The sequence below is a fragment of the Hemitrygon akajei genome, chromosome 8, assembly GCF_048418815.1.
Source record: "Hemitrygon akajei chromosome 8, sHemAka1.3, whole genome shotgun sequence".
Classification (NCBI taxonomy): domain Eukaryota; kingdom Metazoa; phylum Chordata; class Chondrichthyes; order Myliobatiformes; family Dasyatidae; genus Hemitrygon; species Hemitrygon akajei.
The window spans coordinates 176,995,726-177,016,969 of NC_133131.1; the positions used below are offsets into that span (position 1 = coordinate 176,995,726).

The 21,244-nt window shown below is 47.7% G+C and overlaps 1 protein-coding gene across 1 annotated transcript in view; it reads right to left on the reverse strand.

Annotated features, from left to right (window-relative positions):
- Positions 1 to 21,244, reverse strand: part of LOC140732478 (tonsoku-like protein) — a 109,688-nt gene that overhangs the window by 73,557 nt on the left and 14,887 nt on the right. The window contains 6 exon segments of the mRNA XM_073055189.1: positions 1,738 to 1,883; positions 4,245 to 4,359; positions 7,898 to 8,069; positions 15,067 to 15,196; positions 18,707 to 18,890; positions 20,540 to 20,682. Coding sequence (XP_072911290.1) covers positions 1,738 to 1,883; positions 4,245 to 4,359; positions 7,898 to 8,069; positions 15,067 to 15,196; positions 18,707 to 18,890; positions 20,540 to 20,682 — 890 coding nt within the window.

Genomic DNA, 21,244 nt, shown 5'->3' on the forward strand with positions numbered 1-21,244 from the left:
GCTGCGGAGAGCACTGTAACTGGCTGCATCATGAAAGGGACGATATTTTATTCGGAGTTTGAGGAGATTTGGTTTGCGCTGCGGAGAGCACTGTAACTGGCTGCATCACCGTCTGGTATGCAGGCACCATGGCACAGGATCAGAAAAAGCCACAAAATTTGTAACGTCAGACAGCTCTACCATGGGCGCTAGCCTCCCCAGCATCGAGGACATCTTCAAAGGTGATGCCTCATAAAGGCAGCACCAATCATTAAGGACCCCCATCACCCAGGAGATGCCCTCTTCTCACTGCTACCTTCGAGGAAGTGGTACAGGAGCCCAAAGGTACACACTCAAGATTTATGGAACAGCTTCTTCACCTCTGCCTTCAGATTTCTGAATGAACAATGAACCCATGAACACTACCTCAGTATTTTTTTCTTTTTCTCTTTTTGCAGTATATATGTATTTTTTAGTATGCATTGCAATGTCCTGCTGCTGCAAAACAACAAATTCCATGAGACATGCCCAGCCAGTGATTCTGAAGTTCACCACTTCAGGAGGACAAACACAAAGGTAGAGTATTATTTAAACAGCGATAGGTTGGGAAGTTTTGACTTACAAGAGTACCTGAGTACACCTGTCACTGAAAGCAAATATTACAATCAGTTAAGAAGGCAATAATATGTTGGCAGTTACTCCGAGAGGTGTTGAGGAAAGAACGTCTGACTACACGGATGTAGGGAGGCACACGTGGAGTAGTGTGACCAGTTTTGATTTGCATACATTAAAGAGGAAATATTTGCCAGAGGAAGTGGAATCAAGGTTCACCCATTCGGCAGGCTGATGTATGAGAAGAGGCTGGGTGGACGAGGCCTCTGTACACTAGAGTCTAAGAGATGCTACTGAAGATCACAAAATTCTAACAAAGTTCATCAGGATGGATGCAGGGGCGATATTTGCCCAGGTTCAGGGGAACATGCACAATGTACTATGGACACACTTTCAAGGACTTGACAACTCATGCTCTCAGTATTATTGATTTTCTATTTATTATTGTTTTCTTAATACTGTAATTTCCTCATTATTTGCATGATTTGTCTTCTTTTGCACATTGGCTGTTTGTCAGTCTTTATTGTGTATAGTTCGTCATAAATTCTATTATATTCCTTTATTTTCCTGTAAATGCCTGCAAGACAACAAATCTCACGGTAATATATAATGACATATATATACTTTGGTAATAAATATTCTTTGAATGACAGAGCAGGGTTGACGGGATGAATGGCCTGTTACATCAGTGTTATACCTGTACCCTGCCCTTGCCCCAGCTGGCTGACGTCTCCCTGGGAGACAGAAGCTGACGCAGACAGTACCCTGTAACCTAGTTACCTGCATCTGGTAGAAATCGATGGCGTCTCCCCCCCTCCACCCCCCCCGGGAGACAGAAGTAGACGCAGACACCCCTGCCCCCCCAGGTGGCTGACATCTCCCTGGGAGACAGAAGCTGAAGCAGACAGTACCCTGTAACCTAGTTACCTGCATCTGGTAGAAATCGATGACGTCTTCCCCCTCCCAGCCCGAGACAGAAGTAGGCACAGACAACCCCACACCCCCCAGGTGGTTGAGGTTTCCCCCGGGAGACAGAAGCTGACGCAGACAGTACCCTGTAACCTAGTTACCTGCATCTGGTAGAAATCGATGGCGTCTCCCCCACCCCCACCCCCCCGGGAGACAGAAGCTGACGCAGACAGCTACCTGCATCTGGTAGTAGTCGATGGCTTTCCGGTAACTGCAGACCTTGCAGCAGAGATCACCGAGCTGCTCGCACAGACCCAGTGCATTTTGCTGCTCTTCCTTGCCCAGCTCGGACAGGGCCTCCTCCAGCCGGCAACCCTTCACAGCTGTGGGCAGGGCAAGCACAGTGTTAGAGAGTGGGGTTTGGACCCAGTGAGAACCCCAGCCACCAGCTTCTCCAGGCTGGGGAGGGACAGGTGGCATGAGCCCTGACATTTTTTTTAATATACAAGGTCATACCACAGAGTCCCTCATTTTTCTTTTACAAAAGCACAAAACTTTATTTTAAATTGTAACCGGTAACTTCTGCATTGTCTTTTGTATTTGAATACCAACTATAATGGACTCACTTCTCTGGGGGGCCTACCATCCCGGGAAATCCTGCACTGTACCTAAAATGGTCACACGTTCCCTCTCTAAGGACACCTTGGAATGAACGGATCCCCTAAAGAGGGGCAGGTAATTGGCTCAGGCAGTACCCTTGATGCATGCCACCTGGACCCATGAATGGTCATCTTAGCCAGGCCAAAGATAACATAAGAAATGGGAGCAGGAGTAGGCCATCTGGCCCATTGAGCCTGTTACGCCATTTAATAAGATCATGGCTGATCTGGCCATGGACCTATCTCCAGCTTCCTGCCTTTTCCCCATAACTCTGAATTCTCCAATCATGCAAAAATCTATCCAACCTTGTCTTAAATATATTTATTGAGGTAGCCTCCACTGCTTCCCTGGGCAGAGAATTCCACAGATTCATCACTCTCTGGGAAAAGCAGTTCCTCCTCATCTCCATCCTAAATCTACTCCCCCGAATCTTGAGGCAATGTCCCCTAGTTCTAGTCTCACCCATCACTGGAAACAACTTTCCTGCCTGTCTTATCTATCCCTTTCATAATCTTTTATATTTCTCTAAGGTCTCCTCTTATTCTCCTGAATTCCAGCGAGTACAGTCCCAGCTGACTCAATGTCGCCTCAGTCTAACCCTCTCATCTCTGGAATCAACCTGGTGAACCTCCTCTGCACCACCTCCAAAGCCAGTATATCATTCCTCAAGTAAGGAGACCAGAACTGCACACAGTACTTCAGGTGTGGCATCACCAGTACCCTGTATAGTTGCAGCATAATCTTCCTACTCTTAAATTCAATCCCCAGTTGCCTGGGTTCCATGCTGCCCCAAATGATCCACCCAAACCAGTCTACACGATCCCAGGCCGGTCCATTCAGGACAATATCCACCTCGTCCACGATCTGATCCATCTGTCCCATGAGGCTGGCCTGTCAGCCGCCTCCCTCTCGATCAGGAGAAAGCGTCTGACAGGGTGGATCATGACTACCTCCCCAGGACTGCGCGTCAGACTCGGACCACAGTTTGTTACCCATGTCTGTCTGTTGTAAACTGCCGTGGAGTGCCTGACAAAGGTCAATGGATACTTAATGGCACCCATTTGCTTTTGGGGGGGGGGGGCAGTACGTCAGGGCTGCCTGATGTTGGGGCAACAGTACTCTCTTTGCCAGAAGCAGCTGACAGGTTTGGTTCTGTGTGAGCTGGAGATGAAGGTCACCCTCTCGGCTGATGCCAATGATCACTGACTCTGTTGAGCTACAGAGGATCGAGGCTCTCACTGGGTCTTCTCAGCCACATCCTCTGCCAGGGTCAAACGGAGGAAGTGCTCTGGTCTTTAACTGCATCAGTGGCAGATGGACTCCCCGCCAGAGGAGCCAAGACCATTTGCGTGGAGCACCACACACCTCCTTGTTCTGGGGGTCTACATAACCTCCACTGTGGAGACCTAGCTGGCAAACTGGTGAACTTGGAGGTGCAAGCCTCTGAAAATTCAGAACCCAAAGGTACGAAGGGATTTGGGAATCCTCATGCAGGATTGTAAGTCAAGTCAGTGGCAAGTCATTTTAAAATGACGAGAATACAAAAGCAAGGATGTAATGCTGAGGCTTTAGAGGCATTGGTCAGATAGCACTTGGAATATGGAGAGCAGTTTTGGGCCCGTTATCTTAAAAAAAGATGTAGAGGATCTTTAGGAGAAAGATTCCAGGAATGAAAGGGTTCACGTATGAGGAGTGTTTGATGACCCTGGATCTGTACTCTGAAGTTTAGACGAATGAAGGGGTATCTCATTGAAACCTATTGAATATTGAAAGGCCAAGGTAGAATGGATGTGGAGAGTCTAAGACCAAAGGGCAGAGACTCAGAATAGAGGTACAACCATTCAGAACAGAGATGAAAGGAAATTTATTTAGTCAGAGGGTGGTAAATCTGTGGAATTCATTGCCACAGATGGCTGTAAGAGACTAAATGATTGGATATAGTTAAAGCAATGCTTGATGGGTTTTTGATGAGTGGGTGTCAAAGGTTATGGGGAGAATGGGCTTGAGAGGGATGGAATGGCAGGTCAGACTAACGCCTCTCCTATGTTTCATGCTTCCCATCACAAGGTGCGAGAGGCACTCACCGTTTTTGAGATTTCTCCTCACCATATCGTGCTCTGACTGGTGCTGAGATCCCAGTTTAAACGCCTTCCTTAACGATCGCTTGGCAGCCACGAAGTCCCCAAGAATCAGCATGACCTGGCATAGGAGAGTAAAGGGGACAGGTTGGGTTAAATGTTCCACTGCTGGTGCAGTTGTATCCCCACTCCACAAAGCATAACCTAGCACAGGTCACCTGTCTAAAGATTAAAGATCTTAAGTTTAAGATTAGCTTATTTGTCAGATGTACGTCAAAACAGATATTTCAATTGCTGCCGGCATAAATCATTATGCTAATCCCTACGTTACCGTGCCACTCTCTAATATCAACGAGACCAGATCATTCCCTCTCTGTGGAGCTGGTCCATTCCCACTCATCTCCATTTTAAAGCAGACTGAAACATTCCCTCTCTGTGGAGCTGGTCCATTCCCACTCATCTCCATTTTAAACCAGACCAGATCATTCCCTCTCTGTGGAGCTGGTCCATTCCCACTCATCTCCATTTTAAACCAGACTGAAACATTCCCTCTCTGTGGAGCTGGTCCATTCCCACTCATCTCCATTTTAAACCAGACTGAAACATTCCCTCTCTGTGGAGCTGGTCCATTCCCACTCATCTCCATTTTAAACCAGACCGGATCATTCCCTCTCTGTGGAGCTGGTCCATTCCCACTCATCTCCATTTTAAACCAGACTGAAACATTCCCTCTCTGTGTAGCTGGTCCATTCCCACTCATCTCCATTTTAAACCAGACCGGATCATTCCCTCTCTGTGGAGCTGGTCCATTCCCACTCATCTCCATTTTAAACCAGACTGAAACATTCCCTCTCTGTGTAGCTGGTCCATTCCCACTCATCTCCATTTTAAACCAGACCAGATCATTCCCTCTCTGTGGAGCTGGTCCATTCCCACTCATCTCCATTTTAAACCAGACCAGATCATTCCCTCTCTGTGGAGCTGGTCCATTCCCACTCATCTCCATTTTAAACCAGACTGAAACATTCCCTCTCTGTGGAGCTGGTCCATTCCCACTCATCTCCATTTTAAACCAGACTGAAACATTCCCTCTCTGTGGAGCTGGTCCATTCCCACTCATCTCCATTTTAAACCAGACCGGATCATTCCCTCTCTGTGGAGCTGGTCCATTCCCACTCATCTCCATTTTAAACCAGACTGAAACATTCCCTCTCTGTGGAGCTGGTCCATTCCCACTCATCTCCATTTTAAACCAGACTGAAACATTCCCTCTCTGTGGAGCTGGTCCATTCCCACTCATCTCCATTTTAAACCAGACCGGATCATTCCCTCTCTGTGGAGCTGGTCCATTCCCACTCATCTCCATTTTAAACCAAACTGAAACATTCCCTCTCTGTGGAGCTGGTCCATTCCCACTCATCTCCATTTTAAACCAGACCAGATCATTCCCTCTCTGTGGAGCTGGTCCATTCCCACTCATCTCCATTTTAAACCAGACTGAAACATTCCCTCTCTGTGGAGCTGGTCCATTCCCACTCATCTCCATTTTAAAGCAGCTGCCCACATTTACATGGAGCACAGCCACAAGAAAGCAACGATGCCCACCATCCAGTCCAGGCTCTCTGCTCACTGCTGCAGGAGATCCCAAACCACAGCTTCAGGAAGAGTTATTACTCCTCAACCAGCATGGATAATTTCTGTCACCTCAACTCTGAACTGAAAGCACAACCTGTGCACTTACTTTCAAGAACTCTACAACTCATTTCTCAGTATTATTTATTTACATGTTTTTGTATTTGCAGTTTGTCTTTTGTACATTGGGAGTTTGCCCATCTTTGTGTGTGGTTTTTCATGGATTCTATTGTATTCCTTGTATTTACTATGAATGCCTGTAAGAAAATGGATCTAAGGGTGACAACATGATAAAAAATTTACTTTGAACCGTTAAGTATCAACTCACCAACAGAACCAACCAACTCAGTTCTGAGCATTTCAATGAGCTTCTTGCCTTAAAGGGTGGGAAGGCCATTGGGAGCAACACACACTGAATATTCAGAAGTCAGACAGCATCTATCGAGAGGAATAAACAGTCGACATGGAGCCGCGGCCGGTGGTCGAGCCTGGCACCGACGCCGGAGCCGCGGCCGGTGGGCGTGCCCGGCACCGACGCCGGAGCCGCGGCCGGTGGGCGTGCCCGGCACCGACGCCGGAGCCGCGGCCGGTGGGCGTGCCCGGCACCGACGCCGGAGCCGCGGCCGGTGGGCGAGCCCGGCACCGACGCCGGAGCCGCGGCCGGTGGGCGAGCCCGGCACCGACGCCGGAGCCGCGGCCGGTGGGCGAGCCCGGCACCGACGCCGGAGCCGCGGCCGGTGGGCGTGCCCGGCACCGACGCCGGAGCCGCGGCCGGTGGGCGTGCCCGGCACCGACGCCGGAGCCGCGGCCGGTGGGCGTGCCCGGCACCGACGCCGGAGCCGCGGCCGGTGGGCGTGCCCGGCACCGACGCCGGAGCCGCGGCCGGTGGGCGTGCCCGGCACCGACGCCGGAGCCGCGGCCGGTGGGCGTGCCCGGCACCGACGCCGGAGCCGCGGCCGGTGGGCGAGCCCGGCACCGACGCCGGAGCCGCGGCCGGTGGGCGAGCCCGGCACCGACGCCGGAGCCGCGGCCGGTGGGCGTGCCCGGCACCGACGCCGGAGCCGCGGCCGGTGGGCGTGCCCGGCACCGACGCCGGAGCCGCGGCCGGTGGGCGTGCCCGGCACCGACGCCGGAGCCGCGGCCGGTGGGCGAGCCCGGCACCGACGCCGGAGCCGCGGTCGGTGGGCGAGCCCGGCACCGACGCCGGAGCCGCGGCCGGTGGGCGTGCCTGGCATCGACGCTGGTGCCATGACAGGTTGCATCACTGTCCAGTATGGAGGGGCCACTGCACAGGATGAGAACAGTTTGCAGTGGATTGTAGACTCACCCAGCTCCACCATGGACACCTTCAAAAGGTGGCATCCATCTTCAAGGGCCCTCACCATCTCTCATTGCTATCATCAGGGAGGTGGTACAAAAGTCTGAAGATACACACAATGTACACACAGCTTCTTCCCCTCGCCAGATTTCCGAACAGACAATGAACACCAGCTTGTTATTTTTGGCACTCTTCATTTTGTAACTTATAGTCCTATTTAAGAACAACAGATTTCACAGCAAATGATTTTGGGATAAAAAACCGGATTCTGAAATGATGTAGTGACATGTTTGAAAGTCTGTGAGCAACACGGTAGTGCAGTGGTCAGCGTAACGCCCTACAGTGCCAGCGATCAGAGTTCGATCCCCACTGCCCTATCCTCTCCCCGTGACCCTGTGGGTTTCCTCCGGGTGGTCTGGTCTCCTCCCACACACCAAAGATTAGGGTTAGTAAGTTGTGGGCATGCTATGTTGGTGCTGAAAGCATGACGACGCTGGCGTGATGCCAACACAATCCTCACACAGTGTCGGTCGCTGACGCAGAAGATGCATTTCACTATATAGTTCATGCACCAAAAAGTACTAATCTCCAACAGTGAATGGGGCTGGGGGGTGGCAGGCAGCTGTTGCCAAGTTGTACTGACATATGCTGTTGCCTTCCTCTCATCCTCCTCCACCTCCCCCTGCCCAGTCCCCACCTCCTCACCCACCTGCCCAATGCTGCTGAAACACTCGCTCTCCATGAACTTCTCCTTCATCTTCCTGGCGCACTCCTTGGCTGCCTCCAGCAAGCGGACGGCCTTGGCGTGCTCTCCGTTGCGACAGTGGATGTTCCCCAGGTTGACGTTGGCCCGGTACAGATCCTCATACAGTTTGTTCTGCCTGCATTAAGAGAGGGGGAATATGAGGCATGTTTAGCAGCAGGTGGAGGGGCTGAATGGCCTTTTTCTGTGCTGTGTGATCTGATTGGCTGGTAACGAATAGGAAAGTCTCATGGCATGGGTGGAGACATGCACACGGACTGTGAAGGAGCTCATTCAATGTCATGGCCACATGGTCACGAAGGACTAAAGCACAGCAGGAAAGTGGAGCTTCACTGGTATGAGTGGTTAACATTCATTTCAAGATGACTAGAATATAAAAGTAAGGACGTAATGCTGAGGCTTTATAAGGCATTGGCCAGACCACACTTGGAATATGGAGAACAGTTTTGGGCTCTGTATCTACAACAGGATGAGCTGGCGTTGTAGAGGGTTCAGAGGTTGTTCCTGAGAATGATCCCGGGAACGAAAGGGTTAACACACGAGGAGTGTTCGATGGCTTTGGGCCTTTACTCACTGGAGCTTAGAAGAACAGTCGGATGTACAAGAGCTCAGGTAGGATGTTCAGGAGCATCAGGGTCAGAACAGCCAGAATGGGTAGCTACTTCTTCCCTCGGGCTGTGAGACTAATGAATACCCTGCCACCATCGAGGTCTTATCACTAGGTCAGCGAACTGTGTATCGTTTACTTGTGCTGCACACTCCATGCACTCCAAATTATTTTTAATTATACCATAAGACTATAACACATAGAAGCAGAATTGGGCCACTTAGCCCATTGAGTCTGCTCCATCATTCACTCATGGCTGATTGTTAACGCTGCCCTCAACCACATCTCTTCTATTTCACACGTCTGCTCTTACCCCATCCTCCCTTCCCCCCTACCAGGGATAGGGTTCCTCTTGTCCTCACCTACCACCCCACCAGACTCCATGTCTAGCACATAATTCTCTGAAACTTCCGCCACCTCCAATTGGATCCCAGCACCAAACACATCTTTCCTCCCCTCCCCACTTTCTGCTTTCCACAGGAATTGCTCCCTACGCGACTCCCTCGTCCATTCGTCCCTCCCCACTGATCTCCCTCCTGGCACTTATCCTTGCAAGCAGAACAACTGCTACACCTCCTCCCTGACTACCATTCCGGGCCCCAAACAGACGTTCTAGGTGAGGCAACACTTTACCTGCGAGTCTGTTGGAGTTACAGACTGTAGCCGGAGCTCCCGGTGTGGCTTCTTGTACATCGGTGAGACATGTCATAGATTGGGAGACCGCTTTGCCGAGCATCTAAGCTCTGTCCACTAGAACAAGCAAGATCTCCCAGTGGCCACCCATTTTAATTCCACTTTCCATTCCGCTATGTCCCTCCATGGCCTCCTCCGCTGTCGGGATAAGGCCACACTTAGGTTGGAGGAACAACACCTTGTATTCCATTTGGGTAGCATCCAAACTGAAGGCATGAACATCAATTTCTCAAACTTCCAGTAATGCCAGCCCCACCCCTTCACCATTTCCCATCCCCTAGTCCCCCTCTCATGTAATCGTTTTGCCCTTCCAACTCCTCCCTACCTTTCTTCCATGGCCTTCTGTCTCTTTCACCAATCAACTTCCCAGCTCTTTGCTTCATCCCTCCCTCTCCACATTTCACCCATCACCCGGTGTTTCTCTCTCCCCTCCCCCCACCTTAAAAATCTACTCCTCAGCTTTTTCTCCCCCTGGTCCTGCCGACTGGTTTCAGCCTGAAACGTCAACTGCACTTGTTTTCCACGGTTGCTGCCTGGCCTGCTGAGTTCCTCCAGCATCTCGAGTGTGTTGCTCGGATCTCCTGCATCTGCAGATTTTCCTTTTCCAACATCCACCTCACCAGGAAGGCTAACTGGTCTATAATTTCCTTTCTGCTGCCTCCCTCCTTTCTTACAGTGGAGTGACATTTGCAATATTCCAGTCTTCTGGCACCATGACAGAGGTCAATGATTGTTGAAGGGTCATTACCAACACCTCCAGAATCTCTACTGCTACCTTTTTCAGCTCATTTTGTCAGGGTGACTTATGCTTTCAGCTTTTTGAGCACCTTCTCCCTCTCTTCTCTCACACCCTTCAATATCTGACTGCTAGTTTCTTCCACAGTGAAGACTGTGTAGTTTAGTTCATCTGCCATCTCCTTGTCCCCCATTATTATTTCTCCAGCCTCATTTTCTAGCGTTCCTATATCCACTCTCATCTCTCTTTATTTTGTTTTTACATACTTGAAAATGCTTTTACTATCCACTCTGATATTGTTTGCTAGATTTTATCTTTTCCTTCCTAATGATTCTTTTAGTTGCTCTCTGTAGGGTTTTAATAACTTCCCAGTCCACAGTCTTTCCACTAACTTTTGCTTTGTTGTATGCCCTCTCTTTTGCTTTTACATTAGCTTTGACTCCCCTTGTCAGCCACGGTTGTACTATTTTGCCATTTGAATATCTCTGCATTTTTGACATACATGTCATAGAAACATAGAAAACCTACAGCACAATACAGGCCCTTCAGCCCACAAAGTTGTGCCAAACATGTCCCTACCTTAGAAATTACTAGGCTTACACATAGCCCTCTATTTTTCTAAGCTCCATGTACCTATCCAAAAGTCTCTTAAAAGACCCTATCGTATCCACCTCCACCACCATTGCCGGCAGCACTCACCACTCTCTGCGTAAAAAACTTACCCCTGATTTTAACAACCTGATTTTCCCAATCAACCTGCATGTTGAAGTTTCTCCTAACTTTGCCCTTTCGACAGGCCTTTTCTATTTCCTGTTGTAATCTGTGGTCCACATCCCAGCTACTGTTGGGAGGCCCGTACGTATATAACTGCCATCAGGGTCCTTTTACCCTTGCAGTTTCTTAACTCAACCCACAAGGATTCAACATCCCACGTCACATCCTTCTACTGATTTGATGCCATTCTTTACCAGCAGAGCCATGCCATCCCCTCTGCCGACCTTCCTATCCCTCTGATGCAACTTGTAACCTTGGACATTCAGCTCCCAACTACAACCATCCTTCAGCCACGATTCAGTGATGGCCACAACATCATACCTGGCGATCTGTAATAGTGCAACAAGATCATCCACCTTACTTCATACTCCGTGCATTGTGACATAACACTGAGTACTGCAGTTGCTATCCTTTTTGATTCTGCATCCCTAATGCACTGATACTCACCCTGCTGGTTGCAATTAGTCCTACCATCTGCCTGCCCTTCCTGACACTCTGACTGCATGCTATCTCCACTTTTTAACCATCTGTCCTATCCTGAGTCCCTTCACTCTGGTTCATATCCCCGCTAAATTAGTTTCAACCCTCTCCAACAGCTCTAACAAACTTGCCTGTGAGAATATTGGCCCCCTCGGGTTCAGGTGTAACTCATCATGTTTTTTTTTTTTAAAACAGGTCATACCTCCCCCAGAAGAAATCTTAATGATCCAAGAACCTGAAGCCCTGACCCATGCACCAGCTTCTCATCCATGCATTAACCTGCCAAATCATCCTGTTTCTACCCTCACTGGCGTGTGGCACAGGCTACAATCCAGAAATTACTACCCAAGAGTTCCAGTTTCTCAGCTTTCTACCTAGCTCTCTAAATTCTTCCTATATCATTGATACCAATATGTACCAAGACATCTGGCTGCTCTCCCTCCCTCTCCAGAATGTTGTGGACTCGAACCGAGATGTCCCTGACCCTGGCACTTGACACCATTCGGGTGTCCTGTTCATGTCCACAGAATCTCCTGTCCGTTCCTCTGACAATATATTGAGTCCCCTATTACTACTGCTCCCCTCTTCCCCACGGACCCACGCTCAGTGGCAGTAACCCGATCTCTATGCCATTCCCTGGAAGGTCATCTCCCGCAATATCCAAAACAGTTGGATATTGAGAGGAATGTCCACAGGGGTTCTCTGAGCTAACTACCTGTTCACATTTCCATTTCTCCTGACGGTCACCCAGATACTCAGCTCCGGCAGCTTCGGGGAGACTACTTCCCTGTAATTCTGATCAATTACCTCCTCACTCTCCCGTACAGCCTGAAGGTCATCCAGCTGCTGCTCCAGTTCCCTAACACGGTCTTCAAGGAGCTGCAGCCGGATGCACTTCACGCTGATGTAGTTCCCCAGGAGACTCTGGGTCTCCCAGAACTCCAACATCCGGCATGAAGAACACACAACAGTCATTTGCTACACTAGGAACAGTAGAGAGAAAAAGGAACCTTAACAGAAGCTTACCTAGAGGCAAGGCCTCTTTGAAGCCGAAGCCTGACGCTCCCACTCTCACCACTGGATTACTCCCAACAACGGCTGCCCCACTTGTCCCTTCTATACTTTTAAACAAGCATTGCCGACCTGCGAAGAACCTGGTCGCTGTGGCCGGCTCCTGCCGCTGATTGGGTTGTCTTATTTATGGTAAAATATTTTTTGTGTTGTGTGTATGTACTGTGGGTGCACCATGGTCCAGAGGAACGCTGTTTTGATTGGTCGCATATATACACAGTCAGAGTCCACTAAACTTGAACTCAATTTGCTCAGTAGGGTGGTAGAAGGTGCTTGCTCGGAAAGTCAGCCCCTTATTTCTGAGAATATTAGTAAAAGCCTGAGCTGGTCTCTGCCTCAGTGGTAGGCACTGGCTCCAACCTTCAAAATGACACATATATAATGCCTATAAAAAGTATTCACACCCCCTTTGAAATTGTCATGTTTTATTGTTTTACAACATTGAATTAGTGAATTTAATTTGGCTCTTTTGACACCAATCAACAGAAAAGACTCTTACATGTCAAAGTGAAAATAAATTTCTACAAATTGGTCTAAAAGTATTACAATATTTAACAAAATAACTGATTGCATAATTATTCACCCCCTTTGTGTCAGTATTTAGTAGATTACAGCCTTGAGTCTGTGTGGATAGGTCTCTATCAGCTTTGCACATCTGGACACTGCAATTGTTCCCCCATTCTTCCTTACAAAACTGCTCAAGCTCTGTCTGATTGCATGGGGATTGTGAGTGAACAGCCCTTTCCAAGTTCAGCCACGATTTTTCAATCGGATTGAGATCTGGACTCTGACTTGGCCACTCCAGGACATTAACTTTGTTGTTTTTAAGCCATTCCTGTGTAGCTTTGGCTTTATGCTTGGGGTCATTGTCTTGCTGGAAAACAAATCTTCTCCCAAGTTACAGTTCTCTTGCAGACTGCATCAGGTTTTCTTCCAGGATTTCCCTGTATTTTGCTGCATTCATTTTACCCTCTACCTTCACAAACCTTCCAGGACCTGCTGCAGTGAAGCATCCCCACAGCCTGATGCAGCCACCACAACGCCTCACTGTAGGGATGGTGTGTCTTTGATGATGTGCGTTTAGTCTGATGGGCAAAAAGCTCAATTTTGATTTCATCCGACCATAAAACCTTCTTCCAGCTGACTGATGGCAAACTCTAGCCAGGATTTCATGAGAATTTTTTTCAACAGTGACTTTCCCTTTGCCACACTCCCATAAAGCTGTGACTGGTGAAGCACCAGGACTACAGTTGTTGTATGCACAGTCTCTCCCATCTCAGCCACTGGAGCTTGTAACTCTTCCAGAGTTGTCATTGGTCCCTTGGTAGCCTCTCTCACTATATAATCATGTAACAATTACAGCACGGAAACAGGCCATCTCGGTCCTTCCAGTCCGTGCCGAACGCTTACTCTCATCTAGTCCCACCGACCCGCACTCAGCCCATAACCCTCCATTCCTTTCCTGACCATATACCTATCCAATTTTACTTTAAATGACAATACCGAACCTGCCTCTACCACTTCTACTGGAAGCTCATTCCACACAGCTACCACTCTGAGTAAAGAAATTCCCCCTCCTGTTACCACTAGTCCCCTTCTTGCACGCTCTCTCAGTTTTTGAGGACAGCCTGCTCTAAGCAGATTTATATTCTTTCCATTTATTGATGATTGACAACTGTACTCCAAGGGATATTCAGTGTCTTGGAAATTTTCTTGTATTCACCTTGACTTATGATTTTCAATAACCTTTTCACAGAGATGCTTGGAGTGTTCTTTTGACTTCATGGTGTAGTGTTTTGCCAGAATACTGACTCACAAACAGTTGGACCTTCTTCCAGATACAGGTGTATTTTTATTAAAATCAATTGAAACACCTTGACTGCATAGAGGTCTTTGAAAACAGATCTCCATTTAACTAATTATGTGACTTCTAAAACCAATCGGCAGCACCCGTGATGATTTTAGGGGCTGAGTACTTATGCAATCAATTATTTTGTGTTTTATATTTGAAATTATTTTAGATCATTTTGTAGAGATCTGTTTCCACTTTAACACGAAAGAGTGATTTTCTGTTGATCAGTTTCAAAAAAGGCAAATTAAATCCACTGTGATTCAATGTCGTAAGATAAGACATGAAAACTTCGAAGGGGGTGAATACTTTTTATAGGCACTGTACATATGGAAGCTTTTAGCGAAGCTAACGTTGCAGCTCTATAAAACCCTGGATAGAGCACGTAGTATTGTTTGCCTCAAGATGTGGAAGCTTTAGAAAGGGTGCAGAGGAGATTTGTCGCCAGGTCGCTGCCTGGATTAGACAGCATGTCTTATGAGGACAGGTTGAGTGAGCTCGGGCTTTTCCCTCTAGAGCAAAGGAGGATGAGAGGTGACTTGATAGAGGAGTACAAGATGATAAGAGGCATCGATAGCCAGACATTTTCCCATGGCAGAAATGGCTAATGCAAGGGGACATAATTTTAAGATGTTTGGAGGGAAGCATGGGAGGGATGTCAGAGGTTTTTACGGAGTGGAACACCCTCCCAGGGAAGGTGGTAGAGGCAGATATATTGCAGACAATTAAGAGACACACGGATAACAGAAAACTGGAGGGCTACGTGGAAGAGAAGGGTTAGATCGATTGTGGAGTAGATTAAAAGGTCAGCATAGTATTGTGGGCCAAAGAGCCTGGACTTTGTTCTATATACTCGCGGACATGCAGATACACACCAGGCAGGTTCAGTCTATGTCAGAACTCACTCGGCAATGTAGATACTCTTACGGATGTAGTGGTTGCATCTGATTGGGTCCTTCTTGTTGTCACAGAGGAAGCCCAGGTTGAGGTAGAGCCTGGCTCGCATCTCACTGAGCTCATGCTGGGAGACCTTTCCTGCCGGAGAACCAGAGACAACACAGGTGGAAATGTTGGTACAGCACACGGCAAACCTGCCTTCCTCTGTCAGCGTGCAGAGTCTAACAGTTGTAAACTTGTGGTTGTTGTGTAAAATCAGGTTTGCAGGCTCAGTAAGTGGGGACAGAAGACATTCACTACCATTAAGTTAACCATTTATTTACAGGAGGAGACAGGCGTACTGGGGAGAGCATTCTAACAGCTTGCTTCACCGCCTGGTATGGAGGGGCCACTGCACAGGACCAGAAAAAGCTGCAGAAAGTTGTAATCTCAAGCAGCTCCATCATGGACACTAGCCTCCACATATCAAGGACATCTTCGAAAGGCAATGCCTTAAAACCCTCTGCCATCAGATTTCTGAATGGACAATAAACTCATCAACACTATTTCCCCTCTCTTTCTGCACCACTTATTTAATTTCTTTTTATACATACCTCCTTGTACTGCTGTTGCAAGACGACAAATTTCACAACATATGGGAGCGATATTAAACCTGATTCTGATACACTCAGTAAATCCTTCCGATTACACCCAGTTACAAATACTAATCTAAAGTGTTTCTATGCTTCTGTGTGTGCACCTGGGCCCTCTTTACTGCAGCACACCTCCACTGTTTACATGGCACTAGACTCCACACCTAGCCTGTGGTGACCCGGAGAGTGAAAAGAGATTGTGTGCTTTCAGCAAGCTAGGTTTGTGTCCTGTTGGCACTGACATGCCATCAGCAAACAGCAGATAGTGGGACGGTTCGCCATGCTTCCTAAACAGGCTAATCCCTGGAGGCTTTCGATGAGCAGGCAAGATTGACACTTACTGCAACAGTCCAGGTCAGCATTTGGAATTGGTTTATTATTGTCACTCGCGCTGAAATACAGTGAAAGATCTGTCTTGCATGCACTTAACGTGCAGTACTGTGTGCAGTTCCGGTTGCCCTATTACACAGAGGCTGTGGAGGATTTAGAGGGTGAATTAGAATCCTCGTTATAAGAGATTTTGGATAAACCGGTTATTTTCACTGGGGAGGGGCAAGAGGCTGATAGAAGTTAGGGCACCAGGATAACGTAGCAATTAGCATAACATAGAAAACCTACAGCACAATACAGGCCCTTCGGCCCACAAAGTTGTGTTGATCATGTCCCCACCTTAGAAATTACTAGGCTTACCTATAGCCCTCTATTTTTCTAAGCTCCGTGTACCGATCTAAAAGTCTCTTAAAAGACCATATCATATCCGCTATTACAACTCAGAGTTCAACCCAGCACCCACGACCATGTGTGTTTCCTCCTGGTGATCGGGTTTCCTCCTGCAGACCACTGGTGAACCACTGAGTGGGTTAAGTGGTCATTGTAAATTCAACCAATGTCAAAGAGACTCCAGATGATCTGAGTGTTGTGATCAACATACATGAAACAGCACCCCAATGCCTTCACCATCTTTGTGAGGGATTTTAACCGGACCAAAACAGTTACCAAACAACTACCATCAAAAAAAATCATTTGTAGTACCAGAGGAAACAACGCACTGGACCATTGTTTCACCACCGTCAACCAAAATCAGAATCAGATTTATTGCCACTGGCATGTGACGTGAAATTTGTTAACTTAGCAGCAGCAGTTCAATGCAATACATAATCTAGCAGAGAAAAAAAATAAAACAATAATTAAAGTAAATCAATTATGTATATTGAATCCATTAAAAAACCTGCAAGAAACACTGTATATTAAAAAAAAAAGTGAGGTAGTGTCCAAAGAGTCATGAATGCCGACCGTGCTATTCCACACCTGCACTTCAGGAAGTCTGATCACCTGGCTGTACGTCTATTCCCTGAGTATAGGCAGAGACTGAAGACTGCAGCACCAGCCATGAGGACCAAGGAGGTATGGACAAGGGGAGCACAGGAACACCTACAGGACTGCTTTGAATCAGTGGACTGGACTGTGTTCACAGATTCAACTTTAAACCTGGATGAGTATGCCACATTAACTGACTTCATTAAAACCCGTGTGAATGAGTGTGTGCCAACGAATATTTGCGGTACACTCCTAAAACAAAGTCATGGATGAACCAGGAGGTTCGTCACCTGCTGAGGGCTTGATCTGTAGCATTTAAGTATGGCGACACAGGTCTGTACAAGAAAACCAGATATGACTAGCAGAGGGCTATTTCAAGAGTGAAGGAACAATTTTGAGCACGGTTAGTTGCCTTCATGACTATCACCCAGTACCACTCACATCTGCGGTGATAAAGTGCTTTGAGAGGTTGGTCCTGGCTAGAATAAACTCCTACCTCAGCAAGGACCTGGGATCCACTACAATATGCCTATTGCCACAATAGGTCAACAGCAAACAATCTCAATGGCTCTGCATATGGGGTTGGGGGGGGGTGGGGTCACACTACTGCACAGGACTGACAGCTACAGAAAGTTGTAAAATCAGTCAGCTCCATCTTGGGTACTAGTGTCCATAGTACCCAGGACATCTTCAAGGATTGATGTCTCAGAAAGGCAGCGTCCAGTGCTAAGGACCTCCAGCACCCAGGGCATGCCCTTTTCTCACTGTTACCATCAGGTAGGAGGTACAGAAGCCTGAAGGCACACACTCAGCAATTCAGAACAGCTTCTTCCCCTTCGCCATCCGATTCCTAAGTGGACATTGAACCCATGAACACTACCTCACTTTTTTAATATATATTTGTTTTTGTATTATTTTAATCTATCCAGTATACAAATACACATAATGCAATTGATTTTTACTTTTTTTCTTTCTGTATTATCACGTATTGCATTGAACTGCTGCTACTAAGTAAACAAATTTCACAGCGCATGCTGTTGATAATAAAGTGGATTCTGATTGTAAATTGTCCTGTGATTAGGCTAGTGTTAAATACGTCTGTTGCTGAGTGGTGTGGCTCATTGGGCCTGTTCAATAACTCTAAATCAATAATGAGAAAATGGCAAAGGCTGTAGGACATATGCTTTAAAATGACGGGGATTTGCAGGGGTAGTTTTTTCAAATAGAGGACAGGGAGGAGGAGATGGGTGAGGTGGTGAGGGGAGAGGGGACTGGAAAACCTGTCAGATACTTCTGGTTCACATTGTGTGGAGTGGCTTTGTGACTGGTTAATAAGCATTACTTTGTCTCTTTTACCATTTTTGTTTCCTTCTGTATTTTATTCTTGATATAGCTGCAACAAAGCACTTTATTTTAACCTTTAACACACATACAGTGCCCCTTTTGAGAATATCTTTTGCTGCTGAATCAGAAAAAGAACCAATTTAAAAATAAATCTTTTTATCTGCTGAAGGATAGCATCCTGGGTTTGAAAGAGGAGACAGGGTGACTGTGATAGGAGGGTGGAACGGAGAGAGAAGGGTCAAGTAATCTGGTTTAAAATGAACCTATGACCTTTCATTCAGAGATCTCCCCGGCTACCTCTTCTCCTGGTGCGAGTGAAGCAGTAGCTGCTATTTTCCACCTTCTCCCATCCTACCTTCCAACTTGTTGTCAACGATAGCCAGGCTCTTCCGGAAGGCATTTTCCGCCTCCTGCAGTGACTCGCTCTCCTGGTCAGTCTCGTAGATGAAGAGGTATGTCCGGCCAATGGTCGCCCAAGCTCGCTGCTCCTCCACGTGATTGGCCACCTGTTGGGCCAATTGCAGGTGCTTGCGCTGATGCTGTAGAACAATGGGGGGGGGGGTTCAATCGTAAATGCAAGACTTTAGAGAAGGTTGGATAAGTACGTGGATGGGAGAGCTATGGTCCACGTATAGGTCAATCAGACTAGGCAAAATAAAGGGTTGGCACAGACTAGATGGGCCAAAGGGCCTGTTTCTATACTGTATTGCTCTTTGACTCTATGACCCCTGCAAAGGATCAATTACCCTGATGCCTTCAGAGGGAAGGAGAGTCAGTGTGACCAAGGTCCTTCAAACATTGAAGCAACTTGTAATGGAGAAAATCGTGTGATAGAAGATTGACAGGAGGCAGTGAGTGGAAATAAAGAGAGGGGAGGGCTTAAAGGGGGCCTTTTCTGGTTGGCTGCTAGTGACTAGTGGTGTTCTGCAAGGGTCAGTATTAGGACCGGGTTTCTTTTCATGATCTGGATGAAAGCAGGTGTATGGGATCTGGGATCAGCCATGATGGAACGGCAGAGAGACTCGATGGCCTAATTCTGCTCCCATGTCTCATGGTCTTATATCTATAGAAAAATAACCACAACAGAATCAATGAAAGACCAACCAACATGGGAGTTCAACCAGAATGCAGAAGGCAAACTGTGCAAAGACAAAAAAAAAAAGCAATAATAATAAATAAGCAATAAATATCGCGAACGTGAGATGGAGTCCTCGAGAGTGAGTCCATTAGTTGTAGGAACGGTTCAGTGAAGCTATCCCCTGTGGTTTAACAGTCTGATGGTTGAGGTAATAACTACTCCTGAACCTGCTGGTGCAAGTCCTGAGGCTGACTGGCTCTTGATCAGTGAAGGCGTTACAGGCTATGGGGAGAAAGCAAAAGAATGAGCTGAGAAGGAAATTGAATCAGCCATGATTGCATGACGAAGTAGACTGGATGGGTTGAATGGCCTAATTCTGCTCCTGTGTCCTTGTCTCCCCCATCTATGCCCCTCACTCTCCTTCACTCTAGGGGTTCTTACCTCATAGCCCCAGGCCCTCAAATCCCTAGCAGTTCCTGAGTGTCACTGACTGAGTAGCTGACTCCTGCTCCACCATTTGGAACATGATTTCTGTTCTGAGGTGTAGGGTGGGGGTGGGGGGAACACAGCAAAGCCAGGGCCTGGGTAACGTCTGACTGAATTGAGGGATGGGCAGCCTACCCGTCTCAGGACAGCAGCTGTCTGAGCCCAAGGTCAGACACTATTGGTGGTCAGAATACTCGCCACAGTGCTCAGCTCCCGTTATTGGGAGTTGTGGAGTACACGTGTTTGCAGATCAGGGCCGAGGGTGCCTGGACACATGTGGCCTCAGCCCAAAGGGAATGGGAACTAGAGGCATTGGTCAGGCAGAGGTCTCACCATTGTGGCACTGGTCAATCTTACAGTGAATGGCAGGTCACTGAGGGGTGCAGTACAACAGAGGGAACACAGATCCATAATTCTTTGAAAGTGGCGTCACATGTTGATTGGCTCATACACACAGCAATGGCCTTCATTAATCAAAGTAATGATTTGATTTATGAGTACAGGGGTCAGAAAGTGTTGAAGTTGTACAAGATGTTGCTGAAGTCTAATTTGCAGTTTTGAGTTCCCTATGCACAGGTGAGCATGGGAGGTGGACAGCACAGCCTCTCCCCCTAGTCCCCGTACCTCAAGTGCATCGGAGTAGCTCCCCAGCTCTGCGAGGCATTCCCCAATCTTCCGGTTGGCCACCGCACAGCCGATCACATCGTTCAGCACCTCTGACAGCTGCAGCTCCTGCCGGTGTTCCTCGATCGCCTTCTGGAACTGACCTGGTGAGAGGGAGCAGATCATGATGGAAGCACTAATGGTTGGAGGTGTGGTGGAGACAGCAAGCTCAAACAATCAATCTGTTCAAGGTATAAAGTTCACAAATACCACCGAGGACACCTTCAAAAGGCCACGCCTCAAGAGCATTCTGACAGGACGCTGCAGAAAACCGCAAACTCATCCAGCTCCATCATGGGCACAAGCTTCCCTAGCATCGAAGACATCTTCAGAAGGGATGCCTCCAAAAAGCAGCATCTATCTTTAAGCACCCCTTCACCCAGGACATGCCCTCTTCTCACTACTGCCATCAAGGAAGTACAGGAGCCTGAAGAGAAACACTCAACATTTCAGGAACAGCTTCTTCCCCTCTGCCATCAAATTTCTGAATGGACAATGAACCAATGTAAACAACTTCAGGAATTCTGCTCTATTTTTGCACTACTTATGTAATTTGTTTATTTCTTATTTTTTACTTTGAGGTTTATAAAGTCATTAGTCATGTGGATAAGGTGAATGTTCACAGTGCTTTTAGCGGAGTATAAACATGAAGAGGCAAGATCTTCC